Consider the following 23910-nt stretch of genomic DNA (forward strand, 5'->3'; position numbering starts at 1 on the left):
TCTTTAAATCAACCCTTCATTGATATTCTAGGTTCAGTCATGTCATCAAAACAAATACCGTTGTAATTATTGCTAGTAAAATACTAAAATAAATTTCGTTAACATACACATATTTTGTATTTTTTGCCTTACTTTCTGTTTCGCGGGAATTCGTATCATTATGAGCTTCCGAAGATGACGTTGGAAGGGGGGAGTGTGTGTATGTGTGTAAAACAGAGCGGAGGTGAAGAAGAGGAGGATGAAGCAGGCAGCGGAGGATGGGAGGAAGAGTGGAGTGAGAAAGACAGGCTGGCTATCAAGGGCTTGTGTCGGCATGCCTATGTGAAGTGGGAATGCGTGAATGTCTGAAAAGGGCTTTGATGGGAGTTATATCTCAGCGCCGAAACAAAGACGCATTTTTTTTACCATCCGGAGAAACATTGTAGCGGAAACTTTAAACTTTTACCCGCCAGAGCGGCAGCGCCGTGCCGGGTCCCGGCTTTGTCTCGCGACGGTGGGAAGTACGCCAATACATGCGAGAATATAAACAACGGCACTACTTTTGGATACCTATTTTTGTCCACACAACAAGGGGATATTTCAATAATTGTATTTGTTTACGAGACCGAGAGAATGGCGGCCAACATGTACCGAGTTGGAGGTGAGTATTATTGTTGAAGCTAACAGTAGCAGCCAGCTCGCGGGGGTTAGCATTAGCATTAGCGCGAGCGGCTGTTTCCGCCTTAGTTACAATGAGCGGAATCCCGTTGCTAAGCGAGCTAGGCTAGGCTAGTTTCATTTTTGTTTAGGTCCATTCAAAACTATTTGATTGTATTCAGAAATCTTAATATTCGTGTATGTGTGAGGCAAAGTTTACTTTTTTCATTCTCACAGTAGAAACTTTCATTGAGTGTCTAGAATTTCGTTTTGTTTATAGTCTGTTTGTGTGACATAAGTGTTAAATGACTGGCCATTGCAATTATAAATTAGCTCATTTTTAAGGAAGCTTGTTGGTTAAGTAAAACGTAAGTTCATTTTTTTAAAGACTTTCTTTGAAGTTTTTCTACACACATTGCTTAAAGTGTACCATTGTGCAAAACTTCTGACCACTGAATTAAATGAAGCATATATGGAAGTCATTGCTTTTCAGTCACCCGTAACACAATGCAATTGTAAAATAATAAACTGTTTATAATGCAAGAAAATGAAGACACTTTGAAACATGATGAACCCAAATTCATTGTTTAATTGAAAGGTCTATAACATGGTAAAGCCATACAAATTATTGAAGTCTGTTTGTGAATATAAATAAAGGTGAATGTTTCCTAATGCATAAGTGCAACATTTGAGTGTTCATGCCTTTATAGAAGACGTTACATGGTGCATCTAAATTTTAGTGAATGAAAATGCTCCAGACACACTACTGTACATCAACCATACCGATGTACAGTGTCACGTATGAACGTCTATTGTTCTAGCGATGCAGTAATCATTCCTATCGACTTTTTGCTGTATAATGCAGTTTCAGTTAATGATACTGCATTTAGGTCAACGTCAACGACTGCACCGTGAGATGGTCATTATGGACGACGTTGTTTTCATTTTCTTAAATCCGGTAAACGGCCATAAATAGGTCACGGTAATCTGACTGTGTTGCATTATCAAATGCTGCTTGTTATTCTTTTAAGTGCAGACTTCATAGACTGTTTCGTGGCAAACTGAAAAGGAAATAAAGCATTTTACACGCTGTATTAGTCTTTGACTCCTTTCACAAGTAAAGAAAGTTCTTCTTTATGCAGGTGCTAATTATTCTTTCTATATATGATTGCAATGTAACGACGGCAGTTCAAATGTAGGTACAGAATATGTGAAGTTCTGTTTAGGTCATTGAACTTGACCTAGGGGCTGAAGCTCAGACACATCCGTTTCTACCACTGTGATCAGAAACCCTGCCTGCTGTGGCCTGGTCTTATCTTACACATTTGATCACAGTGTTCCTTTTGCTTTATACTTGTTACGATTTAGCTTGTGAATGCAGTTGTGCTTTTTGAATTGTCAGGTTGAATTTGGCCCTTTACTAACACAGGTTATTACATGATTCACTGCTCAGTGGTTAATTGTAGCAAATGTTACAGTAACAGACCAGATGTACTGTAATCTTATCATGCAATATAAAAGTATCATCCTAAAGAATGCTACAATAAGTCTGAATGTACAGTTATGGTTGATTTGAGTTTACAAAAAACTGTGTTTTTTATTTATTTGGTTTAGCATGATTACATGTTTCAGAATTATTAATCCACTTTTAATAGCTTTGTTTTCTTGGTTAAAATACAAGTCAGCTTACACTTACTTGTTGAAGTGGACAATGAAAATGTGTTTAAATGCCTAATTAAGAATGTGTAGCATGTTTTTATTCATTTTAGTCAAATAGGCTCATTTTAATGTTTTCAAATTTAAAAGGAATTTAGATTTTCGTAAGTTCAAGTGAGGCAAGATGTTGCTGCTTTGTTCATTAGGAAGAAAGAGTCAAACATGCGTTATAACTGTAACAGTTTTGTTTCCGTAAAGCTTACATTATGTTTACGACAGGCTGTTCAGACGTGTAATAAGGATGCAAAGAGGATGATTATCTTCTGTACGTTACTAGACAGTACTGGTCGTGTGCAAGCAGGCAAATGCTTCTTTCTTTTAAGCTTTTCTTAATTGACTTGTAGCGTTGTTGTCGACCAGCAATAATAATCTTGGCTAAATAACTGCTTGATGATCAGTTATTTTGTGACTGTTAAAACAAGTGAATGTATGGCTGAGGTTTGTTGACACCCAGTTTAATAATCCCTTTTCATGGGTTGTCAACATTTATAGTCTTTAAGTCATAGATTAAGGGCTTAGTAAATTCCAGTATTTTTAGTATCAGTAAGTTTGCTTTTTGCCTTTCCAAAATGTTTCAGTATCAGTAGGTTTTTCTGAACACCAGATGCTATGTGCAAAACAGCACATCACTGCTTGAAGAGCAGATGGCTAGACCCTGATTCTCCTTGAGAAAAATTATTGATCCATGCAGCCAAGCCTTTTCTTACTGTCTCCCTGATTGATGAAGCTCATGAACTTGGAAAGAGACCTCCATTTTGATTCGTCCCTTGTGGTGGGGTTTAAGAACATGGCTGAGCAGTGGCAAGCGAGAACATCCAGGGCTGACCAGAACAGAAGAGAGAGTGATTGCATAACTGTAGTGGTGTGTTCATTGCACACAGTGTTTACTATGTCTGATCGTGTGTTCTCTCAATTTTGACCCATACCAAAGCTCACCTCACCTTCTGCTGTGGTGTGTGCGCAATGAAACACTTGCGTAATAACACAAATGAATTGAAGGCCACAAACATTTTGCAATATTAAGTGGTCATTTTATGTAAATTGTTGGAAGAAAGTTTTAGAAAGAATAGCCAATGTTTAAGATTTTACGATTTCAAGAATAAGTGCAAATTTAAGCAGTCATTGTCTTTCTTTTTGTAATGCGTTGCAGTTTGTCTTATTTCTACAAAAAACATATTTTTTTAGAAACCAGGCTCAGTGCTTTGTCACTTAATAATTATGTTTTTGTTTTTTTACTACAGATTACGTGTATTTTGAAAACTCCTCTAGTAATCCGTATTTGATCCGCCGAATAGAAGAACTCAACAAGGTGAGTGTTGGAGCATCCGTTATACTCTACGATAAAATAATTTATGTGTTAAATTTCATTTGATGTATATGCAATTGTTTTCTACCCATATACATTTGTTCAAGATGAGTTATTTATAGCATAACAGATAACATGAATTTATAGAATAACATCTTACAAAATACATAATACATTTAATGTGTCACCACCAGTCTTGCTGCCTAGAAACTGCCTGTAATTGGTTGGGGATTTTAATATCCACAAATGATTAGTTTTATATTCTTATATACAGTAGTATATACAATTTGTGTATATGTGATTGACACACATCAGTTCTCTGCTAAAGCCTTGTCACTCATGGCAGCATAACAGACGGTTTCTGTCACCTGCTCCCCTGTGTTGTGATTTGCTTATGCTTAATGCTGTTGTCTAGTGATGTGCACTAGGCTGTTTAAGATGAAGATCAAGCCATAAGAGACCCTTATATAATGCTGTAAATGACACAGACCTGTTTCCTGGAGCAGAGATTAAAAACTTTTATGTAACCTAATTTTCATGGACTGTAAAGCACAGCAGGACTGTTAAAATAAGACACAGACAAAGTCTGTGTTTAAGCATGAGTGTTCACATTGACATTTGTGCATTTACGTATGAAGAGCTCCGATGCAAAACCTGTAGTTATTGAACATATTATATGTTGAAGGACAGACTGTATTTCATAATGAAAGTGCTGTATTTACTAAGTGATCCAACTCAGGATGACATCTTTGTTGTACAATGTTCTGAGCAATATCCCACACTTTCTGATTTTTGATGAACTGTTTCATTCTGTAGACAGCCAATGGAAATGTAGAAGCCAAGGTGGTCTGTCTCTTTAGGCGGAGAGATATATCTGCCAACCTGAACACGCTGGCCGATAGCAATGCAAGTAAGTGTTTCATATTATATCCTGCATTGTTAGCATTATATTTTATACATGACATTTAATGAATTTGACTGTAGAGTAGTGTTGGTCGATATACCCCATTGCAAGATCGTCCTATTGTCAGTCTGTGAGATAGTATTGTGGGGGGCAATAGTTTACTCATTTTCTACTCCTTTATTTCAAGCCACTTGATTGGTGAACAAAAATGAAACTGATTTACTCTAAGGGCAACACTGTTTTGATTGCAATTTCTTTAAAAAAATATATAATTAATTGCCATTAATCCGAGCACATCATTAAAGCCCAGGCGCTCTGCGTGCCAGGGAGCGAGAACAAGACACACGCTGGTTTTAAACCCCTGCGGCCTAAAAACCTCTCTAGCCACGCGTTTTACAAGCACATGTGCAAGGAAGAGTCAGAGACATGTGCATTACAAGTTCAGGTCCTAGAAGGAGTCCATGTCGTGCTCGTTCAGGTCGAGCAAGTGTCCAAGAAGCACGCATTACAAGTCCAGGTGCAAGGAATCCGCACACCTTACAAGCTCTCTCGTGTAAACTGAAGCCTACAAACCCATGCAATGCGCATGTAAATGTGAAACTATAATGATAATATCTATCGCCAGCTATTGTCATGAAAGCCCGCTATCAGCCATATGTCTGACTATCGTAGATACACGATAGTATCGTCTATTGGCACAACCCTACTGTAGAGACAATCAGGTTGTCACATTCTGCAGTCTGGCTTAAATCTGGCCCTCATTTTTATTAAGCGTTCCCTCATTTTAAGGCCAAACATTTTTTAAATCCTGTCCGATTATGAAATATGGTTCAAGCAAACAGATTTTCTTCTCCTAAATCTAAAACATGCTCACAGTACTATATTTCAAAATCGTGGTGCACGCACTACAAGATATTTTTGAGATTGAAATGTCAGAGAAATAGCCAAAATTTGCTGCATATGTACATAGCTTGTTTAATCTACAAGGACCTCAGTGGATTAATAATTTTGTTAGGGCTGTTATTATTACGTACCATTTATGTAAAAAAACTTTTTAATGTAGCATATATTGTTTAAACAAATTCATTTATTTATGTAATGGTGAGCGCAAAATAACGAGAAGCAACAGGCGCAAGGAATACGCACTTGATGCTAAACACCTTTTTATCCTGATTAAAAGGATTACAACTAGCTTAATTTTTTTATTAGCTTCTATTTAAGATAAATATAAATGACCAAACAAAAATGCCTCAAAAAAAGACAACAGAACATATCAATTTCTTAAAGAAGTAAAAATTTGCCAGTATTTCTGATATTGTAATTGCAATGAGCAACACTAATGCAATACGTAAGACATAATTAGGTGGGGAATTTTTCAAGGAATATATTAGCCTACTGTTTAATCTATAAAGTTTTAAAACAGTATTTTTTAAAAATTAAGTTTTTTTTATTGAGACGAAAAAAGAAACCAAACGAAATCATTTTTAACTTACGTATGGTGAACGAAAACCTGTTTATAAAGCAGACGAAAAACGATAAAAAAGAAGTGAAAAAAAGTAAAATAATTTATAACTGCATTTAAAGGCAGACAAAGTTTTTTTCTGATGTCAGTTTCAGTTTGAGTGTGTATGACCTACACATTCAATGCATTTCTAGATAAATAGAATTTTTAATTTTCAATGTGAGAATGTTAAATTACTTTCTTTAACCTAGATTTCTTCACCAATTTATTTAACCTTTATTATGCATGGATGAAAAATATGTAAATAATAAACTTTAGTCATGAAGATGTAATGTCAGCGATAAATGTGTGTTGTATACGCTGTTTGATGGGGATGTGAAGACGCGTTGCGCTGTTAGGACCGGAGCGCGCCCTTACAGAAAAAAATATATACATCTCTGGAAAGGCAGAGAGAGAAATCCAAATCTGCAGGTCGCACATGAGCCACGGGTTGTTAAAATGCTCGCACTGCGTAAAAATTGTCTCCAATTGTGGCTGCATTCAGGAGTCCTATGATGACAAAAGTAAACATAAAGATCGGTTCATGAGATTTTCATGAGAATTTAGCAAGTACCGATCGAGTTATTTAAAGGAATAGTCCATTTTCTTAAAAGAAAAATCCAGATAATTTACTCACTACCATGTCATCCAAAATGTTGATGTCTTTCTTTGTTCAGTCAAGAAGAAATTATGTTTTTTTAGGAAAACATTGCAGGATTTTTCTCATTTTAATGGACTTTAGTAGAGCCCAACATTTAATACTTAACTCTACACTTAACAGTTTTTTTTTAACTGAGTTTCAAAGGACTATAAACGATCCTAAACGAGGCATAAGGGTCTTTTCTAGCAAAACGATTGTCATTTTTGACAAGAAAAATAAAAATATGCACTTTTAAACCACAACTTCTTGTCTAGGTCCTTTCCTGCGTGACCTAACGTAAATGCGTAGTGACGTAGAGAGGTCACGTGTAACATATATGAAACGCACATTTGCGGACCATTGTAAACAATAAACTGACACAAATACATTAATTAGTATCATTCGACATACAACAACGTCGGAACGGTCCTCTTTCTCAACACTTGTAAACACTGGGGTGTATTTTCGCGTTCGTCCTCTGTGACCTCTTGACGTCATGACATATTGCATCTTTGAAACTCTGTTGAAAAAAAACTTAAGTGTTGAGTTAAGTATTAAATGTTGGGCTTTAATGAAGTCCATTAAAATGAGGAAAATCCTGCAATGTTTTCCTCAAAAAACATAATTTTTTCTCGACTGAACAAAGAAAGACAGACATCAACATTTTGGATGACATGGTGGTGAGTAAATTATCTGGATTTTTTTAAAGAAAATGGACTATTCCTTTAATGCGATGATCGACCGATACCGAACTGCGCCCGATCAATCAGAGCATCCCTACAAGAAACAATCCTGTGTGTTGTGTCCAGGCATAGAATGTTTTAGCAAGTCGTTAGGTGTGGTTTTTTACATTACATTTTTGCAGACGTGTTATTCAAGCAGTCGTGTTTTTTCACACTTCCACAGGCCGTTACTCTGTCTCTGCTATCTATTGGACACGTACAACAACTTGTTTTGCTTGTCGCCATTTCATAAGTCTGTCATTGACCTCTGTCTCTCATTGACTTGTGAAAGTAGTGACATAATTATCCCCATTTAAAATACTTAATATCAAACATATTTGATATGGTCGGGGCAGCCCTAGTTACCTTGCGAGGAAATTTTGTTTTATTACAATTTTAGTATATTTTATTACATTCATTCATTTTGCAGACGCTTTTATCCAAAACTACTTACAAATGAGGAAACATTTAACAGTTTGCCTTTTAAACTAATCAGTGAATCAATTCATTTGCTTTATTTGTATATAAATGTTGTTAGCAAACAATGTGATGTAAACCTGTTATGTCTGTGAATTGGGTTGGTGTTCAAGTCTGTTGTGAGAGGTCAAAGTGTGCTTGACTACTTTAATACTGTACATAACCTTATTTTTATGTAGCTGTACTTTATAGCACTTAAACTGTCCTGTCACGCAAGATCAGAACTTGCATTTACACAACCTTCTCTCGTTGTGTAAATCTTCTGCCCATTTTCTTCTTTCACACCAACCCTGCTGAATGAAGTCCTCTGTGCTTATTCTCAGCTGCCTTTCGCCCTGTGCTCCCAGAACAAAAGAGCCTTCATGGGACCTGCCAGGCCACAGAGCTCAAAGGGTTAACACTAGGTCTGGCCGGTGTCTTTGTCAAAAAATGAAAGTGATGTTAAATGGTTGTGTGTGTGCGCGTAAATGGTGGCGCCCGTGTGTGTATGATGGCTTTGTCGTTCCTGTGTCTTGAGTGTTCATTTGCGTCTGCACGTGTGAAAGAGAGGTTTTTTTTGTTTTGTTTTATTTTAAGGCGTACTTGAACATGGAGGGGGGTTGTTGCTCGATGGGGGATGGGTGCCTCAGGTTTGTTGCACAGGGTTTCCCAGTTAAGCTGGCAGGGACGCATTGGCCAAGGGGAGAAAAAGGAGGGGGCAGGGCCACTGGGGTTGCAGGAGGGGTTAATGAAAAGAGGTGTGGTCTGAGGTCCCACCCTCTTGAATGACAGGGTTTCCTTAGGCTCCGTGCAGGGGTGGAGTCCAGTCAAGATCTATTCTGATAAAGTCTGCCAAACCTGCTTACCTCTCACTATCATCTATTTAGAAAATATCATAATCACTTTCGAATTTAATATAAATGCCTGTTATAAGTCTTATATGAAGGTGGTATCTTGGGAAGATTGTAAAATACTGTCTTGCTGCTTGCATCATAAGGGTTTCCTTTCCTGAAATGTACTCAAATGATGAAGTAAAGTTGTTGGGTCTAATGATAGTTAATGGAATAACTTGTTTGTGTGTTAAATAAAATTAAGACACATGCCACCAATTTCACAGACAAGGCTTAAGGCTGGTCCTAGACTAAGACACATGTTGGAGCTGTCTCAACAGAAAATAACTTACACTGACAGATTTTAAAAATGTCAGTGCTATTGATTTGTCTCAAGTTACACACCAGTAACACATTTTTCATGTTCAATCAAATGAAGGATGCTTAAACATCTTAATTTAACTAAGGCCTTGTCCTGGCTTTAGCTAAGCCTTGTCTGTAAAACCAGGTCATGATGTGTTAACTGTCAATATGGGATCTATAAATGGATGCGTGTTCTAAAAGAAAAGTGGTTCAAAAGTAATTTAGGCTATTACCATAGTACTGATTATGGTGGTCTGTGTGTGCTTAAGGGGACTTTGAAGAAGAGTCCAAGCAGCCCTCGACATCTGAACAGCAGAAGCACCAGCTCAAACATAGAGAACTTTTCTTGTCTCGACAGTTTGAGTCTCTCCCTGCCACACACATACGGTAAGAGTCAGGAAAAAATCATCTGTTTTTAATTGAAGTCTTTGGTTATTAAAATTAGTGCATGTTTGGCTTATTTTTTCTTTATTTTTTTACAGCGGAAAATGCAACGTCACACTTTTGAATGAGACGGATGTTTTAACTGGCTACCTAGAGAGAGAGGTGAGTGTCCACCTGCAGTTGGTCATAAGCATTCCATTTACAAATAGCACAACATTTTGGGAGACAAACATTACAGGGCTTGCAAAATTTCAAAATCCCCGGTAGCCCTTCGGGCAGGCACTTTTAAGTTTTTGGTAGCACGAAATGAATGCAAGTAGCCCAAATAAAAATTCCAGTGTAGAATATTGAGACAAAACATTTATCAAAAACACAAATAACACATAAAATTACAATCATCAGTACAAATATTTGCTTCTAACTGAAAGTGAAATATCTATTAACTTCATATTCTGAAGATAAGAAATAAGAAAATGCCACTTGACTTTGTGGGCATAGCAAAGGGTTCCTCAATTTGTTCTTAATTAACACTGTGTAAGAACTACTCCCATCTAGCGGTGAAATTCTATATGACAACCAACTGAATAACATGGCTTCCAGTGCAAAGCAAAAGCAATGAAAAATAACTACAATTTACAGTGTCCTTAGCCTGTGATCTGTCAAAGCACACAGATTTATGTTAAACATGGAAAAAGTCAGATTTTCATTAAGGTAGCTTAGACACTCCTTTTTCATCGACATGAGGAAAACTATCCTAGATGTATTGTTGACGTATGCTATAGTTAGCCAATCAACTATAAAACTTCAAGTTGACACCATAGACTGTATAGATTTAAACTAATATGCTGAATTACTTGTGTAGAAGATAGAAATCAGGCAATTTCAATGTCCCTTGAGCCTCATGAGCTCATCTTAGAAAACTATTCCAATATTGACTTTTTCCTGTCGCGTTGTCATTTTAAATCTCTTTTTTGCTTCCTTGGTGACTCATTTTAATTTCCTCGAGCATAGGTCTTCAACAGGCTTGAGGTAGAGCTTGAATTGTTAGGAATGTCTCTCGTCTGCAAATGTATTTCAAAGATGGACGCTCAACATGGATTCACCCATTGGAGCGACTCGCCCATATGTATTATAAATAGCAGATTCTACACTTACGAGAATACTTTGATTAGTAGAAGGAAGTAATTACACATGAATGAGCACATATTTTTGAAAGAACACATGGGTTTTTGCTAGGGCTGGGATAAACGATTATTTTTTAAACGATTAATCTAGCGATTCTTTTTTCGATGCATCGATTAATCTAACGATTCATTTTATCAGTCCGATTCGACTTCGATTCGATTCGATTCTCGATTATCTCCCCATTAATTAACTAATAGCAATTTATACATGTTGATTTACATATCTGAATGTAAACATTTCAATATATGTTGATTGCTCTTGAAATTTCAAAATAAAAAAAGACTATACAAGTGCAAAATAATGCATTCTTAGTCAGAGGTAGCATTTCATAAAGCGTTTTGCAGCTCATTCTGTGCTGTTTAGTAACAGTATAAAAATCTCAAGTTCAAATGACTTTATTTTGCATGCATTTATGAGCAAAACCTCTTCAATGTGCCTTTTGATGGTCACACAGTGTAATTTTTATAACTTGATTTGTTTAATCCACATTATTTCCGTGCTGTTCTAGTCCATGTAATGACAGATATAAACAAAATTAAACTTAAGCAGCACATACATTATTAAATCTTTTTTTTTTTAGTTTATTAAGATAGATGAGGACTCATTTACTGCTGTACAGAGAGTGAATGAAAACGCAGTCTTCTGGTAACAGTGTGTTTTTACATATTTCATTGATTTTTGTTAAATTGCTCAAATGACTGTTTAAAACACACTTGGCATCACATTCATGATTTTATGGTAAAATGACACTCTTTCGCGTCAATCCACGAGCATTTAAACCATAAACAAAGCACTTTCACTTTAAATGAGCTTGAGCAGCGCAACAGAACCCACGCAGAAACGATTGCTCACTGTTGCTACAGAGCCGCGAGCTCGCGCTGCTCATGCGGCGGGGTACATGCTTGTTAACATGGGCGCTGAAAAAACATGCTCCGCTTAAGCACTGCTCACACTTGCTGTGAAGCCGGCGTGGACTGGAGCCACTCGCGTTGCTACTACTCTACGGCGCCGCCTTTTTGGGTCTGACGAATCGACGCGCATATTTTGCGTCGACGTATTTTTTGCGTCGACGTCGTCGATTACGTCGACGCGTTGTCCCAGCCCTAGTTTTTGCTAAGAATTAACTCAAAAAACTACACAGTGTTGCTTTAAAAATGCTTGGGGGTTTTTTTGTCTTTTGTTTTTTTCACAAAAAAACTATGGTTGTAAGCACCACAGAAAAGTGTAGTTTTAACTAAAGAAGTATATCAGGTTCTTATTTGTTGTCTGTATGTGTATTTGTGTTCTACAGGACTGTTTCTTCTACTCCCTGGTGTTTGACCCAGTACAGAAGACACTGCTGGCTGACCAGGGAGAGATTAGGGTTGGATCCAAATACCAGGCAGAGATCCCTGACAAGCTTGCAGAAGGTGAAAAGATTACAATATCGGAGCCGTACTACAAAAAATTCCCTTTTTTATACCTTTTTAAAATCGAAAAGAAAAATCTTGTTTACTTTATTTTAATTTAATTTATTCAGCATTAAAGTAACATGCATTAAGTTACAATATCCACAGAACTGTGTGACGATAAAATTTTTATCAGTCGTTTTTTGCCTTCTAGTCATGATGTGTTATACTGGATAGCTCCACCCACTAGGGCTGTAACGATATATTGCATGTCCCATTTAAAAGACCTGCCTAAAATCGATTCTGCATCGCGATTCTGTGTTTCATGCGGAGTCGTTTATAACGTGCATTTAAAAAAGCAACACTCGTCAAACACAATCATTCAAAATATTCTTTATTATAAAAAACCTGAAACAATTTAAAGAACATCAATTCATTGAGAAAACAAGCATTTGCACGATAAATCGTTACAGCCCTACCACCCACAGTGAAATCATTAATATAAAGCTCCATCTGAGCTGTATATTAAGCCAGATTTATAGTCGTGTGTAGCTACAGCATAGGCTATCCGTTGCCTGTGTGTAGCTCTGCGTAGCCTGACGTGCACCTCGCAAAAATTTTAACGGCGCGTCAGATTTACGCGGACCTCAAGCGCTGTGATTGGTCCACTAGAACCCCTCCCGTCAGGTAAAAAAACTGCGTCATAGGTATTTCCGTTTGCGACGGTGAAAACAAAGATATGCCAAGTTGATGAGTGATTTAACTCAAATTGCAACAAAAGTCACTGTTTATTTACTTCCATCATTGCTGGTCTTCTCAAATCATACACAACAAGTTGCTGTTTCTTCTTCGTTTGTGGGTTAACTTGCCAAGCTTCTTCTTTTCTGACGGTCGCGCTGCTACTGTGGTTACACGCGTGGATACTGCCTACCAGCGGTTTGCGCGTGTGTTTGCGTCGTTGTCCGCGTCGACGTGCAAAAGTATAAATGAAAACCGAGGCGGATCCTACGCCTTCGCGGCTACGCCGTAGGACCTACGCACGACTATAACGAGCCCTTTAGGCTTAAAATATTTTCTGATCAACTATGGTTTTTGTTGCTTCATAAGATAGATTACTTGGAGTTCAAATAAATAACTTAATAAAGGAAAACCACAGTTTTTCAATATTTTATTATGTTCTTACCTCAACTTTTAAGGTAAGAACAATATTAATACATACCTATCTTTTTCAATGTGTTCACTTAATCTTTGTACAGCACGTCGTGAATGTGCAATAACATCATCACACCCGACTACCCCCCCCCCCCACCCCACAGCACCCCGCCGAGGTCGAAGTGCTGCAAACTAAATGCTAATCCACCATACAATATAGTTTTAATTTTTTTAATTAAAAAAGCTCCTCTTTAAAAACCACCACATTTTATTTTGTGCCACCATACTTACTCGTGTAACGACTCATGTAACAGTCTTTAAATAGGGAAAACAAGGAAGTGCTTGGTGGCTTCTAATTCATCCCTGTTTGGATCCTAAGGAAATGAATGGGGCTATGCTAAATGCTAACACATTCACGACGTGCTGTACGAAAATTAAGTGCATGCAATGAATAAAGATAGGTATGTATTAATTTGTAAGTTGAGGTAAGAACATAGTAAAATTTTAAAAAACGGTGGTGTTTCCTTTAACAATTTGTCACACCTATTTAGAATGAGATCTTATTCTGCTTTTTTAACATTAAAAAACTTTCTGAATTGATTTAAGTTTATTACTAACAGTAATGGTTTCCTGGTCTCTTCAGGTGAATTAGACAGTCGAGTTCAGGAGAAACTTGAGACAAAGGTTTGGGATCCTAATAACCAGCTGAAGGATCCTCAGATAGACCAGTTCCTGGTAGTGGCACGGTTCGTAAAAAGCCCTTAAGTACTTTGTTGAAGTCACAATCTGTAAGGCTCAGTATTTGAGAAACTTGTTACTTTGGAAGTACACTAAACTTGTAACCATCCTTTTACAAAAGGTATTAGAATTGCATTCTGAAATGTCTCCAAACAATAATAATGCATTTGCATGTACAAGTTTTTTTTATGTTATATTCAACTAAAAGTAAAAAGTAATTTTGGTAAAAGCACTTTTCATGATATTAATGCAAATATTGTACATGTATTTTAGAGCTGTTGGCACATTTGCTCGTGCACTCGACTGCAGCAGTTCCATTCGCCAGCCTAGTCTTCACATGAGTGCAGCTGCAGCATCTAGAGACATCACACTGGTAAGGAAAAGCATGAGGGCACACTCAATCTTTAGTTAACACACACCTCTAACATTCATACTTTGCTGTCTGTCTGTAGTTCCACGCCATGGACACTCTGCAAAAGAATGGCTATGACCTCGCCAAGGCCATGTCCACACTGGTGCCGCAGGGCGGCCCGGTGCTGTGCAGAGATGAGATGGAGGAGTGGAGCGCATCAGAGGCCATGCTGTTTGAGGAAGCCCTGGAGAAATATGGCAAAGACTTCAATGATATCCGCCAAGACTTTGTGAGTTTATGAAAACCCCATCACAAAATGCACCTTTTGTGCAAGTGCAGATTGTTGAAATTCAAATGATCATAAAGCTATAATGTTGCTATATTCAAGGATTTGTGATTAGTTTTGATTGGTCTCTTGCGCTATTGTGCTTCAGTTGCCCTGGAAGTCATTAGCTAGTGTGGTCCAGTTCTACTACATGTGGAAGACTACTGATCGTTACATCCAGCAGGTATGACACTTTTTTTATTTCAAAAGTTTCATTAGCACCTTTGAATGCCCATAACCATTATCTATTTATCTATCTTTTATATATATATGTATGTATGTTTATTTATTTTCAGAAAAGACTAAAGGCAGCAGAGGCAGACAGCAAACTAAAACAGGTGTACATCCCCACCTAGTGAGTATTAAGTGTCACTGCACTTCTTGGCATTTTTGGAACATGCTATACTACTTGCACTGTATGCAATAGAAATAGTATGTCAGTGCAATAACAAATGATTTTAACCAAAGTTTAATTTGGCTAAAGTTTTTGTTGCATTTGCATTTATTTATTCAGCAGATGCTTTAATCTAAAGTGACATAAATATGGGAGCATTTAACTTATTGCCTTTAGAGCTTGCATTCTAAATGGATGTTTTTAAATGAATTATATTTATTAATGCCATACATGTATACTTCAGTATTTATGAACAATGTAAAGAACAAAATCAGTATTGTTCTAAGGACAACAACTATAATGCGTATAAAACAATTATTTCACCACATGAAAAACCATCATCTATAGTGTTAGAGAAGGGAATGTGTGTGTTCCTGCAAGTCCATGTGTAGCATATGTTTGGATTTTTTCAACGAAATAGAAAAGACATTTGGAAATATAGCTGCAAGCAGCGATGACGGCCCAAGCACCACAGCGCCATCGCTACATGGTGGCTCCCAGAAAAAGATGCATGGTGGGCACGTGCAATTAAGTGGGTAAATATCAGTGGACTATTTCAATGTTGTTAGTGACAAGTTTGGGGAGTGTAGGTAAAATTAACCTCAGTACTTTGGTGGAAAGGGGGCACAGAGCCCTTTTTCGCACCCATGTCAACGATTTTGCTCACGCCTACAAGCCAACAACTTGGACATCTGTGCCAAATTATCAAAGCCTTAAATACACCTGAATGTAATGTTAAAGTTTAATAGGTTGCTATCTTAACACTATTACTACGTTTTACATCAGCCATGTCTCTACATTATTTTGACCTTTTGAAGTCTGTTGTAAGTGACATGCTCCCTTTGCCAGTTAATCTCCAATGTCTTGGCATCATGTTCACCAAATTTGGTGTCAATCGCATGAATCCCCTAGGTCTAGGAGGAGTATTTAAAAGTTCACCTTATGCACTTTCATGAAATGCAAAATGTCTGACTTCCTGTTCGGCGGAGCTGATGAGTGGCAGTTCGAAATCTGTTGGGTCAATGAGAACTATACACATACCAAGTTTCGTACATGTGCATACATGTATGACCCTTTGCCCCGGCCTAATGGATGACAACTGTTATGTTAAGGGCCACAAAATGCCCAAAAGTGTAAAAAAAAAAAACTTAAGTAAACAAGAGGACTTCAGTGCTTGGACCTTAATAAAATAATCAGAAATAATTGATAGATGAGTTTATTTTTAAATTAGTCGTTCGTTTGTAGCCATGTTTGGAAGTATTTACTGTGTTATGCACAGTATGCTATACTACTGTTTTATTCCAAACATAACTAAAATACATTTTTACTGTTTAATAGATCTAAATGCCTATAAAATTCACAGAACCGTCACAAACAAATAATGTGATTGTCACTCCATTTCTCTTGTACAGACCTGTCATTTCAAATATTGTCTATTTCACCCCATTAGCACCAAACCCAACCCGAACCAGATCATGGCTCCTGGTAACAAACCTGGCATGAATGGAGCCACTGGGTACCAGAAAGGCCTCAGCTGTGAAAGCTGCCACAGTGAGTAAATTTAAGTCATTACTTGCATCAATGGCTCATATTTAGATACAAGCTTGAATATCCCTGTGCATTTATAGTAAAAAGTTTCATCTGTTTGACTTGTTGCTTCTTCAGCTGCCCAGTCTCAGCAGTGGTACGCATGGGGCCCTCCCAACATGCAGTGCCGACTCTGTTCATCCTGTTGGATTTACTGGAAGAAGTACGGTGGTCTTAAGACCCCCACCCAACTAGAGGGTGCTACAAGGACTGGCACAGTATGTGTACACAATCTTTTTTTTTTTTTTGTCTTGGATTTTTACAATATTTTTAAAATAGTAAGGTTTTGTATTTGCAGTTTTTTTTATTAGCTAGCTTTTACATTAACTAATTGATTTTCAAGAGTAAAAGGCATTTCTTGATGGAAAGAAGCTTAAATTTGAAACTGAACATCATTCTCTTATTTCTTTCAACAGGATGCTGTTCCACGTGGTCACATGACCCGCCAGGAAGCACAGGGCATGTCCCCTTTCACCAGCAATGCTGGAAGAGCAAAACTTCTGGCTAAAAACCGTCAGACTTTTATCCTGCAGACCACCAAACTCACACGAATTGCCCGTCGGGTGTGCCAGGACATCCTGCAGTCTCGCCGAGCAGCCCGTCGCCCCTATGCTTCCATTAATGCCAATGCTGTCAAAGCAGAGTGTAAGCAGAATTTATTCACAATTATGGCTCTGAGGTCTCCGTGACAACTGGGCAACTGGTGGTAGTGTCCAAGTCATTTTAAAGTTAATATGCTATTTGCAAGAGGTGGAATTGAGTTGTATTCAGTTATAAGCCGCTTGTTTTGTAGCGAAGTGAGGCAAGATACCATCTCCTAAATGATAGGGGTGACAAGTGGCTCCGTGAATAGAAGTGTTGCTTCACAGCAAGAAGGTCCCTGGTTTGAGTCTCAGCTGGGTCACTGTAAAAAGCTTTCATAGATTACTTAATTCTATTTAAAATTCACCCTGAAAGAAAATAAAAGATGGTTAAAATGGGCCAGTCTTGCATAGTAGACTGTGATGTTTTCTTAATGTGTAAAAACAGACGGATGTTATATATTTTTTTATATATTTCAAGGTCTATATACAGTAATATTAAGGTCTATATACAGCATGATCTGGTGTAATGGTAAAATATTTTATGGCAGGTATTTTCATTTAGTAACATAATCCCCCCCAGAGTATTTGTTGATTGCTTATTTCTGTTTTTAGGTATCATAAGACTTCCTAAAGCAGCAAAGAGTGGTATCAAGAACCGCACTGTTCCTCGACCATCCCTCATCAATATAGTTAAGGAACTAGGTAAGGATGTTGGCATTAATAGATTGAATTTTTTAATTCTTAATTGCGATGAACCAATATGGATTTATTCGGTTTGTGACTAATCACAAATGTTTACCTTTTTTTTCTTGATTATTTTTTCAAAACACTTTTTGTTTTAGTTTTTCTTTTCAACTTCAGTTTTCTTTGTGATGCTTTGTAATGTCATAATTGGATGATATAAGAATATACAATTGAAAAGGCTTGTTGTGTTCTTCAGCTCTTCAAGCTCCTTTGAGAAACAAAGCCCCTCGAGGTGCTCCGACCCCTATCAACCGTAACCAGGCCAACCAGCCACGGAGTGCATCCGCCTTACTGGGCAAGAGACCCTACGATAATGTGAGTATTCCACCTCGACTACATAAATGAAACTTTCCAGAGGTAAAATAATGTGCACTGATTTTGGAACTTTAAATGGCTGCAGGTCGGAGGTCATTCTTTCTCAACTAATGGAAGACCATTTACATCAGGAATGAGAGCAGCCAACCAATCCGTTATTAAGAGGCAAAAGGTCAGTCAAGGCGATGCACCAAATCCAGTAGTGTTTGTCGCTACAAAAGACACCAGGTATGTTTAAAAAAAATGCAATTGCATTTGAAATGGAATGTTTTGGTTTTTCCTGAGTCTAACTTCAATATGTATGGGTTTGCAGAGCCCTGAGGAAACACCTTACTCAGGGAGAGATGAGGCGGGCAGCCAGAAAACCACACATCCCAGTTAGAGTCAAATTTCCTGTGCCACCCCGGCCACTTCCTGTACCCATTTTACCCTCTAGCACAAGCGAGCCAATAGTGTTGGAGGACTAAATGATGTTCCAATAAAACGCAACGTTTGCCAGAGCATGTTAAATCCAGCCATCATCAACTGTTCTTCTCTATTCCTTGTCTGCGGTTGTCACCTACATAAGTACACACTTACAGTACAGACACAGAATATGATATTCCCTGTACTCTTTAACCAGCATACACCAGACTTCATTGCTTTTTACTCCTAGTGTTTCGTTTCAATTTTCTCCAGTCCCATTACTTTTTTTTTTTTAATGCAAATACTTTTAACTAATTTAAAGCAAATCATGTTCGATCTAAAAAGGTGTAAAAGCACACTTTATTTTCCTGCAGTTTTGTCTTTATTTGTATAAATATTAACAGGATTTTTCAACAACATGATGTGTATGAATGAAGGGTTTAAATTGTGTGAGAAAGTCTTGCAACTGTTTTTTCAATTTAAAAAGCATTGAGTATGGGCTGTTCTCTTTATTTCGTAATAACGTTTGTGATGCTTTTTTATTTTTAACTTGTACATGTGGTTCTAGTCTTTAAGGCTCAGCAGAACTGCTCATCATGGAGAGCAATAAAGAAAAGTTTCCCCTGAATATTTTCTTCTGTAAAACAAATCTGCAGTTGGGATGGTTTTTATATAGTCACACTGTTTTCTCAGATACCATTTTGTTTCTTGAGGGGATTCCAAATGTAACTACTAAAGTCAGTGATACATAAGGTCTTGGAGGTTCTACCTGAAATGCTGTCTTCGTATAAAAACAAACTGTTAAGGATGGCTTCTAATATTGTAAAGTTTCAAAGATCTTCATATGAATGTAAGGCAAATGGGATATCAGATGTCACAATTCATTTAGACTTTTGTGTGCCTAAATATTGAACCTTTTCCTTATATTACATCCTGAACAAAGCCATACAAGTTTGTTTTCCATTCATGCTTTTTTTTGCATAAATGCTGACACTCGCATTTGTTTCAAAGGTCTTTGTTTTGGAAAAAATCAAAAAGGCTACGGGAAGATAATGTTAGTGATTGTAGGTAATGAATGATAGGAATTCAGTGAGAGGGGAAAATGTTATGTATTTGATACGATTTTGTAGTAGTGGCTCAACTATAGAAATATTGGATGATGTGTAGAGTTGAACAGTTGGGATTTTTGACAGATTTCTTGGCTTGAAATTCGACAACTGAAATTTATTGTAAATTTTGTCCCTGTTCAGGGGTTTTGTAATGTTTCTTAAACAAATAGAGCGTGCACTGCACACTAAAGACACAGATAAATGTTGACCAGTCCCATTTTAAGCATCACCAGTTTTTATGAAGAGGTTTTGTGCCCTTACAATGTTTTGGCAAAGCACTAACAAAAAATGTTGTCCATTATGGGATAGGGTGGGGAAGAAGGACCATCTGGTTTTAGGGTTTCTTTAAAAGGTGTGAATGATTTCAGTTTTGTAAATCTATGAGAAATTTGTCTCAATTCACAACTCAAACATTTCTCCAAACCCGTTTTTTTTATATTCCAGTGTCTGTATCCTTTAATGTATCTTGTGATAAGAAAATGAATAAAGATTTTTGTTTGTGGTCATAAAAGAGGGCAATTCCCATCTTTCCTTAGATAAATTACATTGATGTATTTTACTACAGTTAAGTATGACTCCAAGATCAATTCAATTGTTCATGATTGTGGGTCACAAACACACGTGTTGCAGGCATTTATAAATAAAAATGTTGCTTATAATTAATAGAATAAATAATTTTGTATTATATAAATAAAGTATTGTATAGACGGTTTCAGCATGTAACAACAAAAATAAACTGCTTTCGTGAAATAAACTTCTACAAATAAAAAATAACAACAAAGTCCTTTTAGAGTAGTTTATTTCTGATAACAACTAAAATAAACAAGTATATTTCCTAAGATCAAATCATAGCTAAAGCGTATTAAAAACTAACTGTTACACTTCAGCTAACGCTGCTGTGTAAAATTAATGTAGCCTATACAATGTATACAAAGAAGTTGAGCTCGACTGCAAACACCTCCTTTCAAAGAGAGGTGATCTCCCCTCGTCTTTAGGAAACCAGAACATTTGTTATTTTCGATATATATATATATTTTTCCTAATCGAGCTGATAAACTTGATGTTTTTGCATTACTCTGTAAATTATATATTTGATTAGATTCAGCGCTATTCTTTAAGTAAGTGTCGTTTATCGTGTACAAAGTAAATATGTCCTAAACCTCACAATAAACATATCACAAAGACTTCAATCCTTCACTTCACAGACAACGCTCAATTAACAACTTTTAGGTGTGACACGGTAATTGATACGAGATGGGCCTGGGTGTATATTCGTCCCTTTGAAGTTGGCCATCGACCAATGTTTATTCGATAAGGGCAGCGGTAATGACTCAATTTTATCCAATTCAATTTTTAAAACACCCACGACAGACAAAAAGCATCACCGAAGTATGAGGGCAATCAGACTGCTCACAAATTAGATTGACGGGCAACTCCTTGAAATCTGATTGGTTGATACGAACCATTTCATGACGTTTACGCTTCACAGCTGATTCATATTTTAAAAGGAACGCGGGAACGAAATCCAGGTCAGCTTTAAAACAGCACGGCTAACGTTGGAAGGTACGCGGCACTTGCCAGGTACATGGTTTAGTCCGCGTCTTCGTTTGGTGGAGAGCAATATAACGGGCTGTTTGTCTGGATTACAGTTGGATGTTTTTTGCTTTGGTATCAACTTTCTAAACGACAAAACGGTTTTTGTGAGCTGCTTTTCATAGTTGAAAAAACGTAATCATGTTTGAGGTAAGATTATCTAATTTATCTTGGTATTAAAAATAATAATCTGGGTTGTGTCTGTAATGGTATTAAATTTAAGTGAATTTTGTGGTAAGAATGTTTGTACTAGTGATGGGAGAAACGAAGCCTTTCGAAGCTTCGAATCAATTGAACCAATTGCTTCGAAAATTGATTCAGTTTTTCGAAGCAGTTCGAAACCCACACACGCTGGCGACCCCTGCTGGTCAAAATAGTGTATAAGCAGATGTGTCAAAACATTTTACACTTTTTTTTTTTACAAAACAATAGCAAGATTTTTATTAAAATATGTTAAAAAAATTATTTAACTTAATTCAGACATAGTTAAAAGTGTATTATGTGTTTTTAGTTTTATTTAGGGCAAACAAATGAATAAAACTAACTACCATTTTAATTATGCACATTTTTGTCATTAAATCTGTCTATAAACAAAAAGTAGACAACATGGCAGTGTTATTAGTCAGAAGGATGGATGTTTTATGAACTTTCATAATAAAACTGACCCGAGTTCACCTAAACTTGTTAGACACTGGTCATGTGATCAACTCCCCCTAGTGGTGAACCATCGGTTTTTCGAAACGTTTCGAAACGGTTATGACGTAATGAAGCCTCGTTTGCTAAAATCACGTGACTTGGGCCAGTTTGAAACAAGCTCCGAACCACTGATTCGAAACAAAAGATTCGTAAATGTTTCGAAGCCTCATGAAGCAGTGCTTCGAAAACGTCCATCACTAGTTTGTACTTTTTGCCTTTGGCACTTATTAACTTTAATCACTTTTTTTTGCCCTTTTCAGACAAGTCAAGATAACCTGCTGCTGTTCCCCTCGGAAGGCCAGACTAATCTAGTCTTCCCTGAAGAGGGATTAGGCAATGGGACCATATCTCTTGCTGAAGCTTTGCTTCCCTTAGTTGAGTTTCCGTCTCCTATGACCCCCTGGCTTTGCTCCACCCGCTACAAGACTGAACTGTGCAGCCGCTATGCTGAAACGGGTACCTGCAAGTATGCCGAACGCTGCCAGTTTGCTCACGGCCTTCATGATCTTCATGTACCTTCTCGCCACCCCAAGTATAAAACCGAGCTGTGTCGTACCTACCACACTGCTGGATACTGCGTTTATGGCACACGCTGTCTATTTGTGCACAACCTTAAAGAGCAGAGGCCTGTCCGTCCTCGATGCAGAAACGTACCATGTCGTACATTTCGTGCGTTTGGTGTTTGTCCCTTTGGCACCAGGTGCCACTTTCTGCATGTTGAGGGTGGCTCAGAATCTGACAGCGTGGAGGATGAGAGAACCTGGCAACCCCCATCAAATGCCCAAGAGTGGAAACCACGTGGTGCCCTCTGTCGTACATTTAGTGCTTTTGGATTCTGTCTCTATGGCACCCGTTGCCGGTTCCAGCATGGGCTCCCCAATTCAATCAAGGGTCTCGCCTCTAACAACACACCCTGGCCTCACCAAATGCTAAATGGAGGATCTCTTTCGCCTGCCTCAGACACATGTTCCTCACCATCTCCACCTTCTTCATCGCCTCCATCTGCACTGGCCTCACCCGTGTACCCTGATGGCTCAGGTCCGATCACCCCTCCTTCAGCAGATGCAGTGGCCAACAATGCCTTTACATTCAGCAGTCAGCATTTAAATGACCTGCTGCTGCCACTGGCCTTTAGGCTCCAGCAGTTGGAGAAAGCTGGCAAAGTTGGCACACAGGAGGAGCCGCTGTTGTCATAAGACCTCTGGCATGGCAAAGGTCCCTGAAATTCTAACCACCTGCCATGAACGTTTACTACCAAGCCTTAATGGCTATAAGCTTTAACGCTGACTGTACTGTGCGGAACCCATCCTTAACCTTTGTTTTTACTACTAAATGTGTATATGGTGTCTGCAGCCTTTTTGCTTTTAACTGCCTCTTAAGAGTAAGTCTCAAGGTTTGATTTAAGTCTGTCCTGTACTTCTGAATTGGGCCACTTATATTTGACAGACTGAACGAGAACCTTATGTAAATTTGAGACTATTTTAGTGTTGTGTATTTATGGCTTGCGATATGAATGTCTAACATATGGATTTTTAAAACTTAATGAGTGTAAATTATTTTATGGAGTGTCCGCATCCTTACAACTTAATAAAACTTCCTTAAAGGATTTCAAGTCTTCAGTTGTCTTAATTGTAACTGTCTTTTTGTAAGTGTTTAAATTGCAGCTTTGCAATTTTTTTCAAGTGCGTATGACTGTCGATATGATGAACCCTATTGTTCCTTTTCAAAACTTCCTTGGTACACATACGCTGCGTTCCAAACCGCCTCCTTCCATACTGCATAGTAGGCAAAGATTACGAGAAGTAGTGCTTTTCGCCTACTATATAGTATGGAAGTATGCGGTTTTGGGACGCAGCGATAATTTCAGCGGCAGCCTACTTTCCTG

The 23910-nt window shown here is 37.7% G+C and overlaps 2 protein-coding genes across 2 annotated transcripts; both read left to right on the forward strand.

The window, feature by feature from the left end:
* The first annotated feature begins 211 nt into the window (after positions 1–211).
* mta2 (metastasis associated 1 family, member 2) lies at positions 212–20247 on the forward strand. Its single transcript, XM_065275417.2, has 18 exons — positions 212–640; positions 3594–3661; positions 4475–4568; positions 9344–9461; positions 9557–9620; positions 11935–12052; positions 13827–13929; positions 14195–14294; positions 14374–14562; positions 14708–14782; positions 14895–14953; positions 16443–16543; positions 16658–16797; positions 16996–17224; positions 17776–17865; positions 18104–18222; positions 18308–18450; positions 18536–20247. The coding sequence occupies exons 1-18, from the start codon at positions 613–615 to the stop codon at positions 18687–18689; spliced, it is 1992 nt and encodes a 663-aa protein (XP_065131489.1). The 5' UTR covers positions 212–612; the 3' UTR covers positions 18690–20247.
* A 1032-nt stretch (positions 20248–21279) lies between these two features.
* cth1 (cysteine three histidine 1) lies at positions 21280–23617 on the forward strand. Its single transcript, XM_065275493.2, has 2 exons — positions 21280–21479; positions 22286–23617. The coding sequence occupies exons 1-2, from the start codon at positions 21471–21473 to the stop codon at positions 23219–23221; spliced, it is 945 nt and encodes a 314-aa protein (XP_065131565.1). The 5' UTR covers positions 21280–21470; the 3' UTR covers positions 23222–23617.
* Positions 23618–23910: the final 293 nt, after the last annotated feature.

Source organism: Paramisgurnus dabryanus, chromosome 2 (assembly GCF_030506205.2).
Source record: "Paramisgurnus dabryanus chromosome 2, PD_genome_1.1, whole genome shotgun sequence".
Taxonomy (NCBI): Eukaryota; Metazoa; Chordata; class Actinopteri; order Cypriniformes; family Cobitidae; genus Paramisgurnus; species Paramisgurnus dabryanus.

Excerpts from the sequence above, each read along its gene's own strand:
- mta2 (XM_065275417.2), top strand. The coding sequence starts at position 613 with ATGGCGGCCAACATGTACCGAGTTGGAG. Across the intron at positions 13,930-14,194 it reads CAGTTCCTGGTAGTGGCACG|AGCTGTTGGCACATTTGCTC; the intron begins GTTCGTAAAAAG and ends CATGTATTTTAG. Across the intron at positions 14,295-14,373 it reads CATCTAGAGACATCACACTG|TTCCACGCCATGGACACTCT; the intron begins GTAAGGAAAAGC and ends GTCTGTCTGTAG.